Genomic DNA, 15088 nt, shown 5'->3' on the forward strand with positions numbered 1-15088 from the left:
GAAGAAAGTGAAAATACTCGCTACCAAAAGACAGAATTAGAACTTTGTTCATCATCCAACACTCGCCTTTTGCTGTGAACGTTTTGACTGGTTTTATGCACCAACCTCTGAATAAAAGATGCGTCCCAAACAAGGCCAAGCAGAGCTGTGCAGGGGTGGGTGGCAACCCAAGGAAGTCCTGCCTTGGCCACAGCCACTGTCTGACCACCAGCTGTCTTACCTCTTCCAGGCTGTGTTCTGCTCTTCCCCTGTAAACAGGCCATCCCAAAGACCTTTGCATGGGGAAGGAAGAAGTGGCTGACTAGCAGATGTCTCCTCTGCCTAAAAACAGAGACGTCTCCAAGCCCTCGGTTGTCAACACTGTCACATTTGAATGATCGGTCTGTGGCTCTTTCAACAACAGATGCTGTTTGCTGGCATCCCAGCTTGGGGAACCAAGCTCAGCAACAAGTTTTGGCTGAGATCCTCAAGAAATGGTTTCCCCCAACCTCACTGTATCCCAGCAGAAACAAACCCACTGTTTTTATGGTATCAAGAACATAGCTCTGCTCTGTGCAGTGCTTTCAGAACCATCTGCAAGCATCACCAGGGACAGATGGGACAACATACAGTGTGCGCATTGCCTTTCAGAGACGACAGATGAAGGCCAGCAGTGAAAGAGTTATTGTTAATCCAAGTGAGGGTGGGAGAAAAGGCACTCAAGAAAGGATAAGCTACAGCTGAGTCCCTAGACAGCATCTTCCACCCTGACATTACTGACAGCTGGAAAATGCGAAGGTGACATAGTGCAAGGCTTACCAGCTGTGGGTTGGTGCCATTGGAAAGAATATCCAATAAATCTGCTGAAGAAACAAAGTAAAATCTGGGAAAGGCCAATCTTTTCATGTCCAAATATTCAGCCAAAGCCTTCTCACACAGGGACAACCTGGGGAGAAGAGCAGAAAAATAGAGCCCAGGACAGGCGGGTGAATATCCTTTAATGTGTCGTGCTACAGTTTGGGTTATCGAGCAGATTCTCCCCTCCCATGGGGAAATGCCAGACATGAGCTGAGCCTGCAGGCTGGTCCTTTACAGCATTTTCCAAATAGATAACAAAGCACATAGTAACTCATAGATCTCTCTCCACTCCCAAGGGTCAAACAGACAAAGAGTCAGAGAATCCTCACCAAAAAGCAGAAACACAGGTGGAAGAAGAGGCTAGAAAGGCTTTGCAGTCTGACTTACTGTTTTAGACAAGCTCTCAACTGCCACAGGTGATTTCACACTAGGATGAAAGTTTCCAAAACTGCTTTTATTCTAATGAGCACATTTTAAAGTCTGATTCAAACCTACTCAGCTTTTTGTGCTTGTGAAGCCTGAAAAGAAACTTGTTTGCTCCGTTCTAAAATGAATCTCTCAGTGTTTACATGTTAAACTGCTGCTGAGCTTTCAAAGTTCATAAATAACATGCAGTTAGTCCTCTGTGGGGAACACGGGCCTTATCTGTTTAGGAAGTAAAATTAGATCTCTATTTTAAATGGACAGTTATTACTGACACAACAGCTATCACGTTAACTTGTTAGGTGTGTTCCAGGTAGAGTAGCTCATATGTTAGGTGAGAACTGTATCCATCTCTGGACATTAAGGTCTTTCTCAGGGAGTTTAGTTATACCATCTGTGAAGGGTACACACACAAAGATAATTTTGTTAATTAAAGCACATGGGATCAGCTCTGCTGCAGATATCCCTGCTTGGACTGCTAAATAGATATTTAAGACACCAAATTTGGGGTGGCAGTGAGGCCACATGTTATTAAAACCAACTGAGTGCCTAGCTTTGTATGTGTGCAAATCAATATTCAAGATAAGAGTTTGCACATACGCAAAGCCAGAATCCACCTTGGGGGCTTCAGGGTGATGGATCATGAATAAAAAGACTCAATGTGTGAATGCAAAGAACGCACAGTCCAGAAGGAAAGCCTTGGAGCACAGGTTAAACCAACTTATTAGAGCTGATCCCAGTCTCTGACAAAATCCTGGGACTGAAGTTGTACCTACCTACTCTGAATGTCCTCCAGTTGTTGGGACAGACCTGGTTTATTGGTGGCCTCAACCACATTTGGGGTTTTCTGAGTTTCATAGGCCAGTTCTTTAAAGTCCACATCAATCCCTTCAAAGCGTTTGGAGTCCTAAAAAGCAACACAAACATGCTCATGGTAAAACATGGATTTTGTGCTAAAGGTCTCCATCCTCTGGGTGCTGTCTTTGGGTTGAGGGGAAAACCTTCTGTCCAGTGCAGACAGGGACCCCTCCACCATTCCAGAATGGCTCTTCCACTGACTTGCCTGAAACTAGTCTGCAAACAGGCACTTGCCTTCTTGTCACTGTATCCCAAAGGGGTTGTGGATAAAGTGCTCCATGCAGGAGGCAATGTCTAGGACCAACCATTTTCATGGGATTTAATTCCCCTTGGAAAACCTCATAAATCTCTCTCTCCCATGTCCAGGTGAAGTACCAAGTTTCCCTGGCTGCAGCAGCAGGAGATGCTCCCACACCGTGGAAAGGCTACCAGCCTCATGTGAGTGCACTCCTCCCCTCCTGCTACAGCACAGGAATCCCAGCACCCATCCACAAAACGGGTATGATGACTCTTGTAGAGGAGAGCCCTTCCTTGCCTTCAATGAGGGTATGGAAACCCCACGTCAGCACCGGAGGCCCACATCAACAATTATGCTCCATATCTAACAGGGACTCTGAATTTCTGGAGCTAAACACTGAAGAATAAAGCAAGCTATGTTCAAAACATCTCTGCTCCTCCCTTCTTCCCAGGTCAGGCCTCCTAAGTGAGGCGGGACACTGAACAAGTGTTCCAAGCAGTCCAGGTAACACTTCCACGCTACCCTGTGTTCAGCCCCAGGAGCAAGGCTCCATCTGGAAGGTTGAGCCCTCCCTACACTCACGCCACAGATCCAGCTCCAGGTGAGCATCCCACAGCCTGTCAGCACATCCCCCCAGCCCTGGATGCATCCTGAGGGTGCTCAGCTACAGAGACTTTGAGCTTCAGTCTTTCTTTTACGGAAGAGAAGCTGCTGACTGAGCCACCTGTGTCCCTGGAGCCAAGAGGGCCCCGTGTCCTGGTGCATCCAGCACGGCACGGCCAGCCGGGCAGGGAGGGGATTGTCCCGCTCTGCTCTGTGCTGGGGCGGCCTCACCTGGAGCATTCACTGTGTGCAGGGCTGGGGACACAGGAGAAAAGGAGATAAAGCTACTGGAGGGTGTCCAGAGGAGGGACATGAACTTGGTGAAGGGTTCGGAGGGGAAACCGTATGAGGAGCGGCTGAAGTCCCTGGGTTTGCTCAGCTGGAGCAGAGGAGACTGAGGGCAGAGCTCATGGGGCTGCAGGTTCCTCAGCAGGAGCAGGAGGGGCAGGGCTGAGCTCTTCTCTGTGACAGTGACAGAGCCCAGGGAATGGTAGAAGATGTGCCAGGGAGGGCAGTGGGACATGAGGAAAAGGTTCTTCACCCAGAGGTGCTGGATACTGAACAGGCTCCCAGGGAGGGGTCACAGCCCCAACCTGACAGTGTTCAAGGAGAGACTGGACAACGTCCTCAGACACATGGGGTGAATTGTGGGGTGTCCTGTGCAGGGACAGGAGTTGGACTTGACAATCCTGATGGGTCCTTCCAAGTCAGGACATCCTATGGTTCTATGGTTCATACCACTGCCAGACAGCTACTGAGATGCAGACAGCTGCCCAGCAGGATGCAAATGTAAATCATGATGCAATTTCATACATGACATTAGATAGCTCCTGGATATTAAGAGCTTGCTGGCACATGGTACAGCCTCAGGGCACTGGTTATCAGCACCTGTATATATTGCCCAGTGAGCGAGGTGTGCCCAGAATCATAGAATCATTTAGCTGGAGGAGACCATTGAGATCACTGAGTCCAACCATAACCTAAATCTAGTACTAAACCATGTTCCTCATCTATACATCTTCCAGGGCTGGTGACTCCAGCACTGCCCTGGGCAGCCTGTTCCAATGCCCCACAGCCCTTTGGGGAAGAAATTGTTCCCCAGATCCAACCTCAGCCTCCCCTGGCGCAACTTGAGGCCGTTTCCTCTGCTCCTGGCGCTTGTTCCTGGGGAGCAGAGCCCGACCCCCCCTGGCTCCAAGCTCCTTTCAGGCAGTTCAGAGATCAGAAGGTCTCCCCTCAGCTCCTGTTCTCCAGCTGAACCCCCCAGCTCCCTCAGCCGCTCCCATCACACTTGTGCTCCAGCCCCTCACCAGCTCCATTCCCTTCTCTCAACTTGCTCCAGCACCACAAGGGCTTTCTTGGTGTGAGGGGCCAAAAACTGCCCCCAGGACACTCAGCACAGCGTGCTCTCTGAAGCAGATGGAGGAACAGTCCAAGCAGAGCAGAGTGCAGGGTTGGAGACAGAACAGTGTGTTGTCCAGGGGTCAATGGGCTGCGCACATCCCCTCGTGGGTGTTCGTCCCACAGTGGTGCTGTCAGCGATGCTGCTCGTGAACAGGGACGGGGGTCACACAGCCAACTGTGGGTCACTCGTGAGTGAAAGGCAGGTTCCTCCACAGGGCTGCGAGTGGTCCAGCGGGGCCAGGAACAAGCTTGGAAGATTTTCTAAATAATCAAGAGAATAGGGAATAAGACTGGAAGCTGGACTCAAAGACAGCCCTGAGGAGGTCACAACCCTGAGGAGGGCATCAGTGACAACTCTGCTCAATTTTCTGAAGCTGAAGTGGGAGAAGAGCTGCTCTCCTGCTGCACCAGCACTGGAGGCAGGGAAGCGGATACTGCAAAGCTGCCTGGTCCAGCTCTGATTTGACAATTTGCACCATCTGAGTAATTATCTCCGTCTTCTCCCCTCCAAGGAAAGAGGGAACATGCCTGTATCACTGAAGGAAGCCAGCAGCCTCCTGCTCAGCCTCCAGGAACTCTGCATCTGCTGTGCAATGGTGGAGGGGAGGAAAAACAGTTTCTCAGCAGGGTTCAGGCACAACCAACAGTACAAAAACATCCTGGGGCTACACTGGGGAAACTGCTGTAGCATTAAGGGAGCCTCCAAGAAAGCAATGCAGCAAGAGAACAGTCCTGCTTGGGGGAACACGGCAATATAGACAACCTTCTTCTGTGTAATGGAGGCTCTTCTTCAACGCTTTCCACACAGGAAAAATAGGATTTGGGATTTCATACCTTAGGAAGCTGTGCCCGTATATCTTCTGAGCCTATGAATATGCTCTCCAAGTGAGACCACGTACGCTGCACTTCGAACCAGAGAGAAATGACGGAATCTGTTGTGGACAGCTTCCTCTGCCATATGGACACTTCCTCCAAGAAGAAAGCAATACATTTGGATGTCATTAAATTCTGCAGCTGCACCTGGTTGTCTTCTAAAGTTTCTATGAGTTCCTCGTCTGACTTCAGCAACGGGATGTTCGTCCGGGGGTGAGGCTCATACTGAAACTCCATGGTGCTCCAAGTCATTTTTAGCTCCTTCAGGACTTTCTCCATACTCATTTCTCGTACCGCTTTGTCCACAATGCCACGAACCTCATCCTCAAAGTTATGGAGGTTGAGCTTCAGGAGGTCAGCCAGCGTGGTGTCCGAGTCCATCACAAACCTCACACCCGTCACCTGCATCAGCTGATTCCAGTGCCTTTCCCTAATGGCGGGATTTTGAAGTTCTGCCACAGCTTTCAGGGCCGTCAGCATGTTCTTCACCTTGCTGTCCAGCCCAGTGAAAGCATCCCACGCCCTCACCTCCTTATCCAAATTCCGAATCTCTCTTGCAAACTTTTTACACTCCAGATCCATGTTTTCCACGTTAATATCCGCCCATTTGGTGGTCTGCCAGTCATCAAGGCAAGTGCCCACAAGGGAGATCATATCCCAGAGCTCTTTGAGAAGACACAGCTCCTTTCGGCACTGCTTCAGTTGTTTATAGTCTGGCACTATGACTTCAAACAGACCAGCTGATTCATAAATCGAGGTCATGGCTGACTCCATTTGTTTAATCTCAATGTGCTTTGTATCCAGCAGTTGATAAGGCTTTTTGGTGTCAAACCTAGAAAGAAATGTTCATTCTTCATAAGTGATATTGTAACAACTTCTAAAGAAAACATAAAACAAATGGTGCCTCTGAGACACAAAGCAGACATGATACATCTATAGTACCCATTGATGGTGCAGCCACATGGCACTGCTGACAACCCCTTTAAGCAATATTGTGCACTCAGCATCCAGACTGAATCTCTTGCTAACACCTTACAGTGTTTGCAGGGACAAAACACCCAGGGCATAACAGATACAACACCGTGAGCAGGTAGGAAATGTATGCAAGGGTTCAAGAACACATCCTCAGGACACTCCGAGATGATCCCATGAAGCTTTTCTTCCTCAGGGCTTCTCTGATGTTATAATTTCACTGTACCTGAATGGTGCTTCTTTCCGAAATCGCTCTCTGAATCTGTGTTGCTCAACATCAAACGCCGCACAGCTCTTGCGCACAACTGTCATTTCGTTCGCCTGCAGAGGAGCCACATGCTGCTTCACAGCTATCGCCAGCTTCTTTATATTGTTCCATTTTTCTGGCAGCTCCTGCAAGCAAAATTTAAATGACGGTAGGCAGTATTTGCTATTTGATATAAGATGTGACAGATCTGTTTATGGACAATCACAGAACAGGAAAAGCAACAGATTCCATGCCTAAAACTGCAAGGAAGTTTTGTTGTGATGCAAAAGCTAAACACAATTTGGGATAAAACTTATCAGTTATCCACAATTTTGAAGACGAATGAAGACTGAGACTTTAAAACTGACTGCTCTGATTGCAAAAACATGTTAAATAACTTCAGAAGAAGGGTCCCAGACCAGATCCTGGGCTCCCAGGATGGCTCAGTGGTTGAGAGAGCACAGTTCTCCTGACACCGAGCCCAGCGGGACCCAGAGCTGGCTGGAGGCAGGAGGGTGGGCTGAGGATGCAAGTTCATCAGATCGTCCGGCTTCCCAGAGCTAATTAAGAAACAGAGCCTGGGAAATTTCCAGCCAGCTCTTAGAGCAGAAGATATTATGCCAGAAGGACTTCTACAGAGCTTTCTGGGGCAAATCCCTCCAGCCTGCCTGTATAATATTAGTACTAAATAAGACAGTTTCTTTCTCAGGACTGCATCCAAGCTGCTGGTGCACAGCACTGCTAACAATCCACGCTTTGCACCTGGGATTTTATTTAGAAAGAGATTTGATTTCTTCTCTTCTCACTAGACTTCTCGAGCCAAATCCTCACCCCAGACAGTGACACCAGCCAGGGCTCTGCTGTCCTCAAGTCCCACAGCTTTGCTCTCCCACTTCCCCAGGTACTGTGCCAGCCTACAGGAAAGACTTTGGGCTTCTTTTCATCCCAGTGCACATAGTTGAGAAGACTAATGGAGATGCACCAACACTATGCAAAGAAGCGAAATAACCTGGAGGCAGCAGAGGCGGCCAGAGCAGGGCCAGTCCCTCCTGAGGGGTCTCTTTCTGGCACTTCACGTTCCAGTCTCTGTAGAAATCACTATCCATGACCATAGCAGGGCACACATGGAGCTGCTTCCTTGTCCTTCTCATACAAACTATCAGCTCCAGCCCATCCATCTTCATGGCCATGGAGGGAGCGGTACCTGGAGGAACTTACTTTGGTTTTCCTACTGTGTACAGCAGTGAATGAATTATTCAACTATGTGTTGCTGTCACTTGCCAGAAAGAACGAAACTGTTTTGTTATCTCCTACATCTGAATGGCTGCCCTGCATACCTCATTTCTTCTGTCAGAAAAATAGATCAGTTGTTCAAATCTACACGCACAAACAGGCACCAAGCAAGCAGCTCTTGGGCAGAGGAATCAGCAGAGCTGGGTTCCCCATAGCACCATTTTTTATGCTGAACTGAAGCTGCTGTAGCAGCCAAAACATTCATTTAATGCAGCTCTTCTGTTTTTCAGGGTGTCTGTAGGAATCCAGTTATCTTTAGGACCCTTACCCGTGTCAGATTTGGTGATACAACCATCCGTGGATCACGGCTGCACCAGCAGAAAACTGGGGGATTGCTGAACCCCGCTCAGGTCCCATCCAAGCCTGCAGCAGAGGGAGGAACTTCTCCCCAAAAAGCTCTGCCTTAAACCTGGTGTCCTACACAGAGCCCTCTGCACACAACGCCCCGTGACTAAGGGGTATCCATCAGTATGCAGCCACACGCTCCTCCACCGTAACATGGTGACTGCTGCCAGTTCCCCAAGGCTGGCTGGGCATCCCACAGGCTTTTCCAACCTTCACCTCATGGTCCCCTGTCCAGAAATGAGAAGAATTCCCCAAAGAAAAATTGATTCATCAGGGCCAGATGTGGAAAGGTGCTGAAATACTTTCATAACGTGCTCCCAGTGATGTCCTTTGGGTCAAGCAGATTGGGTGTTATAGACCTAGTGGAGGACTGAAGTCCTATGAGAAGGCGACTCCTCTGCCAACATTATCCTTCCCATCTCCACAGTTGCCAAGAACTGGCTTATTTAAAAATAATTATAATTCAAACTAATTAACAGATGTATTTGAAAATGCATTAATTTTTTTCAAGAGTAATCGCTGAGAGTTGGAGCAGGCAATTCTATGTTTTTCATACATAACAAAAGGCTTAATCTCTGCTTTAAAAGAAAAACCTCAATATAACTCCAAAATTTAGAGCTATTAAGGCACATCCCACAATAGTAAAATACTATCCACTGAGGCCCTCTAATGACAGGGAGTGGGGCTTTAAATATTCCTGCAATGCTCTTAAGCTCATACTCTTTGACGCTGGCTACTTGGCAAACCGCCGTGTCCACCGCAGCTTTTCACCCACCTCCAGTTGCTTATAGACTTCCTCCGGCAGCTCTTGCTCATACGTCTTCAGCAGTTCGACGGTTTGCTTCAGGGGCTCGAACATGGCATCGGTGACACTGTGCCTTTCCTTAACGGCCAGGAGATGCCCCATGATCTCCACCAAACCATCATAATCGCCTTTTTCAACCTTTTTGCTCAAACCTTTGTCAGCAGTTTTTATGAACTCGTCCAGGTCAGACAAGCTGTAGAACACAAAACAGGAAAGCACCAAATGAGAGCAGTTCCTACCGGAATCATCCAGGCAGCTGGACTGGCACGGAGAGGGAAAGGCCTGGCTAACTCTGCCCATCACATGGCAACATGCTGAGGGCATCAGAACCACAGTTCATGCTCACAGGGATCCATAGATGTGGTACAGCTTCCTGTGAGGAACGGATAAATGGGTTGGGACTTCACAGGTTGGAGAAAAGGCATTTGAGGAGCACAAGTCTTACGAGGAGCAGCTGAGGGAGCTGGGGCTGTTCAGCCTGGAGAACAGGAGATGAGGGGAGACCTGATCTCTGCAACTGTCTGAAAGGAGGTTGGAGCATGGAGGGGGTTGGTCTCTTCTCTCAGGTAGCAAGTGATAAGATAAAATGGCCTCAAATTTCTCCAGGGGAGGTTCAGATTGGGTATTAGGAAAAAAATTATTCACAGAAATGGCTGTCGGGCCTTGGAACAGGCTGCCCTGGGCAGTGGTGGAGTCACCATCCCTGGAGGGGTTGGATAGACATATAGATGAGGTTCTCAGGGACATGGGGTAGTGCCAGAGTTAGGTTATGGTTGGACTCTGTGATCTTGATGGTCTCTTCCAACCAAACAGATTCTATGACTCTATCCTATGATTCTATAAGGGAGACCTGTGAGCTCGGGTCTGTGGTCTGAAGAGAGTGAATTTGAAAGGACAGTTTTCATGTCATCTCTTCCAATACAAGAATTCAACAAATGAACCTGGTAGGTTGTAAAGCTACAACAAACAGGGATTCTTCTTCGCACGCTGCCTTATTTCAGAGGGTAAGTCTCTGCTGCAGAAGGATGCAGATGTTAAAAATTCACAGCGGTTCAGAAAAGCAACCGAACATTTGTGGGAGAAAAAAAAATCCATCCAGGTCTTTAGATACAAAGGTACAACCCATGACTCTCAAAGTCCTCAGGTATGAATGGTTAGAGACAAGGAGACTATTTGGGGGAAGTTTCCCTACCTGCTTCTTGATCTCACCAGCTGCTGGACACTGTTAGCAGAGCTTGATGGGCTCCTGGATCTTTGGTCCTTTCCATTCTTCCCTTCTCAAAACGCTTACTTTTGAAGTGCCCGCTTAAATTCTGTGGATGCTGCTGGACCAAAACATAGCCCTAAACACTTCACCTATTAAAGACTAAACTGCTGAGTCAGGAGCTCTTAATAAGAACTCCTAAATGCCTGTTCTAACCTATGCAAAAACCTCTTTGCACAGGAATTATCGTGCTGAAAAGAACACAAGAGATCACAGCAGCCACCACACGCAGCAGCCTTCACTAGTACATATGTCTGTAAATATTTCTTCGTAAGCATCCAAGCCCTGCGGCATCCTTCAGCTGCTACTACTCAAATAAATCACCTAACACATCATCCTGCAGAGACCAGGCGGCTGAGCAGCTATTCAGAGCAGGGAACACATGTTAATTCAAAACTTACATCCAAAGCTCCTCCTTTTTGTAACCTTGAAACTGCCTCCCCATGACTGCTCATGCCAGGCAACCCAAATTACTTTTTTTACAAAGAGTGCACTCAAAAGAGCACTGCATTTAGAAACGGAGCAAGTATCTCATGGCATTAATGCAGCTTTACTGATGGCAAATTCAACAAAATAAGCATAGAGCCCTAGAAGAGATTAGATTAGTTGGACCAGGATGAACAGACAAACAGACATCCTGTCCAACACCACACAGTAGGTCGTAGGAGCATCAGCTCGCAGGATGTCGATGGTACCGAGTTCGTGGAACTGTTTGCACTTTACACACTCAGCTGGACCAGCTGCTCCCAGCAGAGACGAGGGGATGAAAGTTAGCAGAGATGCGATGGAGCTGGCAGGGGGTGTGTGCCCCCTCCTCTTGCTCCTGTATTAGCCTTTTGCTTATCAGTGTGAAATGATAAAGCCCAGCCAACACAAGAGAAACCCACTTTGGTTCTGGGAAGAAGAGGTAGAACGGTTCCTACCTGTGCATGACGTGGTCCATGAGATGCTGCTTGAACACCAAGCTCCACCGTTTAATCACATTCAGCAGAGACGCTTTGAAAGGCCGAGCATCAACTTTCATCCAACTCTGGAAAATGCTGATGGGCTCGATGCGATTCACCTCCTCATAGATCTTCTCGTAGGAGTCAATCTGCTCTCGGAACTGCTGCAGCGTGGGAGGTGACTCAGGGACCCCGTTCTCTGCATGGGCCTCGATTTCTGCCGCAGTGAGAATGTGCCCGTAGAGGAGGAACTGGCGGAAGAACTCCTTTCTGTCCTCCCCGTACAGGTAGGAGTAGTGGTCGAAGGCACTGCGGTAATCACAGCAGGGCGCCATCACGGCCTGCACACGCCCCATCAGCTCATGGCGCATGTCGGCCAGGTCAGCCATGTCCTCCATGTCAGCCTGGAGAGAAGAGGAGAGGAGCTCGCAGTGATGCGGGGGCAGCGTGGCACCTCCTCACTGCCACACAGCGTGAGGGAGCTCCACAGCCACGGACCTGGCAGTGGAGGAAGCCGCTGTGCTCAGCCAGCCTGGGCACCAGCGATGAGATCCGGTAGATGTCGTTGAGAAGACCTTCCACCACGTCGTAGAAGCCATCGTTTGTGCCAGGGTCCAAGGAGGGTTGAAATATCAAATCTGGGATCACCAAATCCAGCTGCACCTCAAACAGGGGAGGAAGCCCTGCCTTGGGATCTGGTAGGGAAGAACAGAGGTGCCAGGTTATTTTTGAAGGGGAGAAAAGTGATCTAGAGCCACCACTAACATCCCACCACAAGACACACACATGCCCCACAGGGACACCAGGCAGGTGGGACACCCACTCGCTGGGTCCAGTGACATTGTGTCTGCATACAACGCAGAGGGGAGGCTGCCAAACCAGCTGGTGTTCTGGTACCCACAGGAGATACTGGAGAACAGATGAGACACAAGTGATTTAAGGACCGGAAAAATGCTGTGGAGGGAAGCCTTAAAGAGACCAGGCTCTTCAGCTAATCAAAAGGGAGTCTGAGAGCTGAACAATTACAGCGCATAAGTACTTAAAGAGGAGAAAAACAACAGGAACCAAGAGGCTCTTTAATTTAGTGGAGAAAGGCATGAAAAAATAAAACACCAACTGGTTTCACAAATGTGAAATTCTGTGCTTGTTTTTAACAAGATGGTGAGGAACTGGATGCAATTCTCCAGCTCAGTGTGCCTCCACATCCAGGAGGGAAGCGTTCTGAAGATGTGCTTTAGCTGGACACAGCTGCTCTCAGCAGAGTGACCCTCCGTGGCAGCCTTAGGCAGGAGCTCTGCTTTGGTGACCCCTCTCCTCACTCCTCAGTGATGGAGGTTTTTCTTTCATGTCTTTCATCCACAGAACCAACTCTTGAGACTCTCCACAAACGAAAGGTTGTGTCACCTTGATGCTTTGTGCATGGGAGGTCAGGAGATGGCTGATGCCCAAGAACAGACTTGGAATGATGCCTCAATTTTGTCTGTTCACAAATCCCAGCAAATGGTGCACAGTCATCTCTGTCCCTTCCCTTGAGCAAGGCTTTGCTCCAGTGACCAGGGGACAGAGTTACCCTCTGAGTCTGGAGGCTCCTCCAGCACTTGCTGTAGACAATGCAAGAGGCAGAGTAGAAAGACCACCACAAGTCAAAGCACAAAACAGAAACTTCCTTTTGGTGAGACTGAAGATGGTATCACGGCCAGAGCTGAGGAACCAGCAGTTACCTGTGTTTTCGAGGAGGTACTTGAGTGAGCACTCAATGGCAGTGAAGAATCCATCCAGAACTATCTCATCCACGTAATCCACATAGGCCTTCCAGATGTCAGATGCTGGGTCTGCAAGTAAGAGGCTCTGGTTTTCCTGGAAGAAAAAGACGACACTTTGAAATACAGCGGGGCTGAGTCTGTCCTACAAGAGCTGCCCACAGCTGAGGACTCATGGCAATGAGCACACAGGTACCAGCCCTGCGGGGGGAGAGAAACCAGACAGACGGATGTTGCTGCTGGTAGCATGGCCACAATTTTCTCCTTCTGTCAAGGGCTGCTTTGTCATCTGAAGCAACTCAAAATAATCACAAGGTAAAAATGGAGTGCGTGAGAGACTTAGCAGCCCTGCAACCTTCTCCTCCCTCTTCTCTGAGGCCAAAGGGCTCAAGGGTGCTTTGCAGACCTGGGCCAAAGGCTCATCCCAATGCATGAAGCCTCAGTCCTTGTGGCCTGTATAATGTTACCTTGGGTGGATGAGTCCTTCCAAGTGGACTGCTTACACCTCTGCCCTACAAATGGTCATCTCAAAACAAGAGAACTTTAAAATTCAGAAAAGGGTTTTTAAATAAACCAAGTGAAAATAGTTAAAGATTGGGATCAGAAGACAAAGGGTTGGCTTACAGCCTCCCTTCTCAGCTTATTGCGTTCCTTACCTCCAGGCAAGTTCACAGTCAGGAAATTCACGGTTTTCTAGGCCACAGAATGGCCCCATCCTTCTTGCGTCTCCTCTTCCACACCCACAAGACCAGCCTGGGTATCCATCCCCTGCACCTCCCAGGCTCTGCCGTGATCCTGTTCCGGCCTTGCTATGCCCTCTGAGGGCTCTTTCTCCTAAGCCTGCCAGGGGCTCTCAACACAGGCACGGGCTCAAAAAAAACGTAAGGTCCAGCTTGCAGTCTGCTGCCAGGGGTTCAAAGCTGGCTGTATTTCATCTCTGGGGACACAGGAGAGGCTGCCATTCCCAGTGGCATGGCAGCTTGGCACACGTGAGATCATAGAATCATTCTGGTTGGAAGAGACCCTCAAGATCATCGAATCCAACCATAACCTAACTCCACCACTAACCCATGTCCCTAAGAACCCCATCTGTACATTTGTTAACACCTCCAGGGATGTGACTCCACCACTGCTCTGGGCAGCCTATTCCAAAGCTTCACAATCCTCTCTGTGAATTATTTTTTCCTAATATCCAATCTGAACTTTCCTTGGTGCAACTTGAGGCCACTTCCTCTCATCCTATCTCTTACTACTTGGGAGAAGAGACCAACCCCCTCCATGCTCCAACCTCCTTTCAGACAGTTGCAGAGAGCAAGAAGGTCTGGCCTCAGCCTCCTCAAGATAGAGTGGCATTGCCAATTGGGCTTGAGTCAACCCAGAGTTGCTGCTCCCCAACTTTACACATCAACGCTGAGTGATTAAACTGTTAACAGAGCAAGCCAGGGCTCTGGTGCCTTGCAGACTCACCTCCACATTTTGCTGACACAAGAGAAAGGGGAACTTCACAGGACTGAACACTATGGGAATGCCCATTTGAAAGCACCACCCCCTCTTCACCGTCCCATGCCCTTGTATTTGACAATGCCCCCTTGTCACTGGTGTTCTACTGAACCTTTACTCCAGAGGCCTCATCCTGGTGCAAAAGGGCAATGCAAGCCAGCATCTCACTGTCCTGCCTGTGCTTGTGGGTGCACGTACCCAAACTCTCTGTGCTCTTCTCTCAGCAGCCTCAAGACTCACCTGCTCAAAAGAAGACCTGAACACCCAAGGGAAACACAGCAGACCAGCTCTTGGCCCCTTTGCTGCTGTTCCTCCAGGTTTGACCAGCACAGCAGGACAGAGGCATGGGGACATCCTATTTTGGGCCACGGTGCCTTTCCCTCCCCAGGACCTTCATGCTGCTTTGCAGTTGGTCCTGCCCTGTGAGCCACCAGAGCAGCGGTGCCAGCCCTTCTGCCTTGGCCACAGCCCCATGTTCTCTCCGGTCAATTTAGGAAGTGTTCCCATCTTTTGGGTGTAGCTGGAGGTGGTTGAGCCTGTCACAGCTGTAGCAGCAGGACAACGTGGGCATAGTAAAATCCTCGCCGTGGGTTCAGAGGGTACAGAAGTGGGTCAGAAGCCCAAGGCTGAGTGCAGACAGTGAAGTAAGGTGAGCAACAAGGGCTCAGTGTCCCAGAGAGGGTCAGCCCAGTCTCTCCAGAGTCCAAGGCCAGATGGTGACC

General features: G+C 49.2%; 1 protein-coding gene across 1 annotated transcript in view; it reads right to left on the bottom strand.

Annotated features, from left to right (window-relative positions):
- LOC139826743 (dynein axonemal heavy chain 9-like) overlaps window positions 1-15088 on the bottom strand; it is a 56263-nt gene that overhangs the window by 17386 nt on the left and 23789 nt on the right. The window contains exons 15-21 of the mRNA XM_071803143.1: window positions 12828-12963; window positions 11605-11801; window positions 11086-11510; window positions 6435-6638; window positions 5198-6068; window positions 2037-2167; window positions 799-925 (exon numbers count right to left, since the gene is read on the bottom strand). Of these exons, the coding sequence (XP_071659244.1) occupies window positions 799-925; window positions 2037-2167; window positions 5198-6068; window positions 6435-6638; window positions 11086-11510; window positions 11605-11801; window positions 12828-12963 (2091 nt within the window). The remainder of the gene's footprint in view (window positions 1-798; window positions 926-2036; window positions 2168-5197; window positions 6069-6434; window positions 6639-11085; window positions 11511-11604; window positions 11802-12827; window positions 12964-15088) is intronic.

Source organism: Patagioenas fasciata, unplaced genomic scaffold, assembly GCF_037038585.1.
Source record: "Patagioenas fasciata isolate bPatFas1 unplaced genomic scaffold, bPatFas1.hap1 Unplaced_14, whole genome shotgun sequence".
In the NCBI taxonomy this organism is placed as follows: Eukaryota; Metazoa; Chordata; class Aves; order Columbiformes; family Columbidae; genus Patagioenas; species Patagioenas fasciata.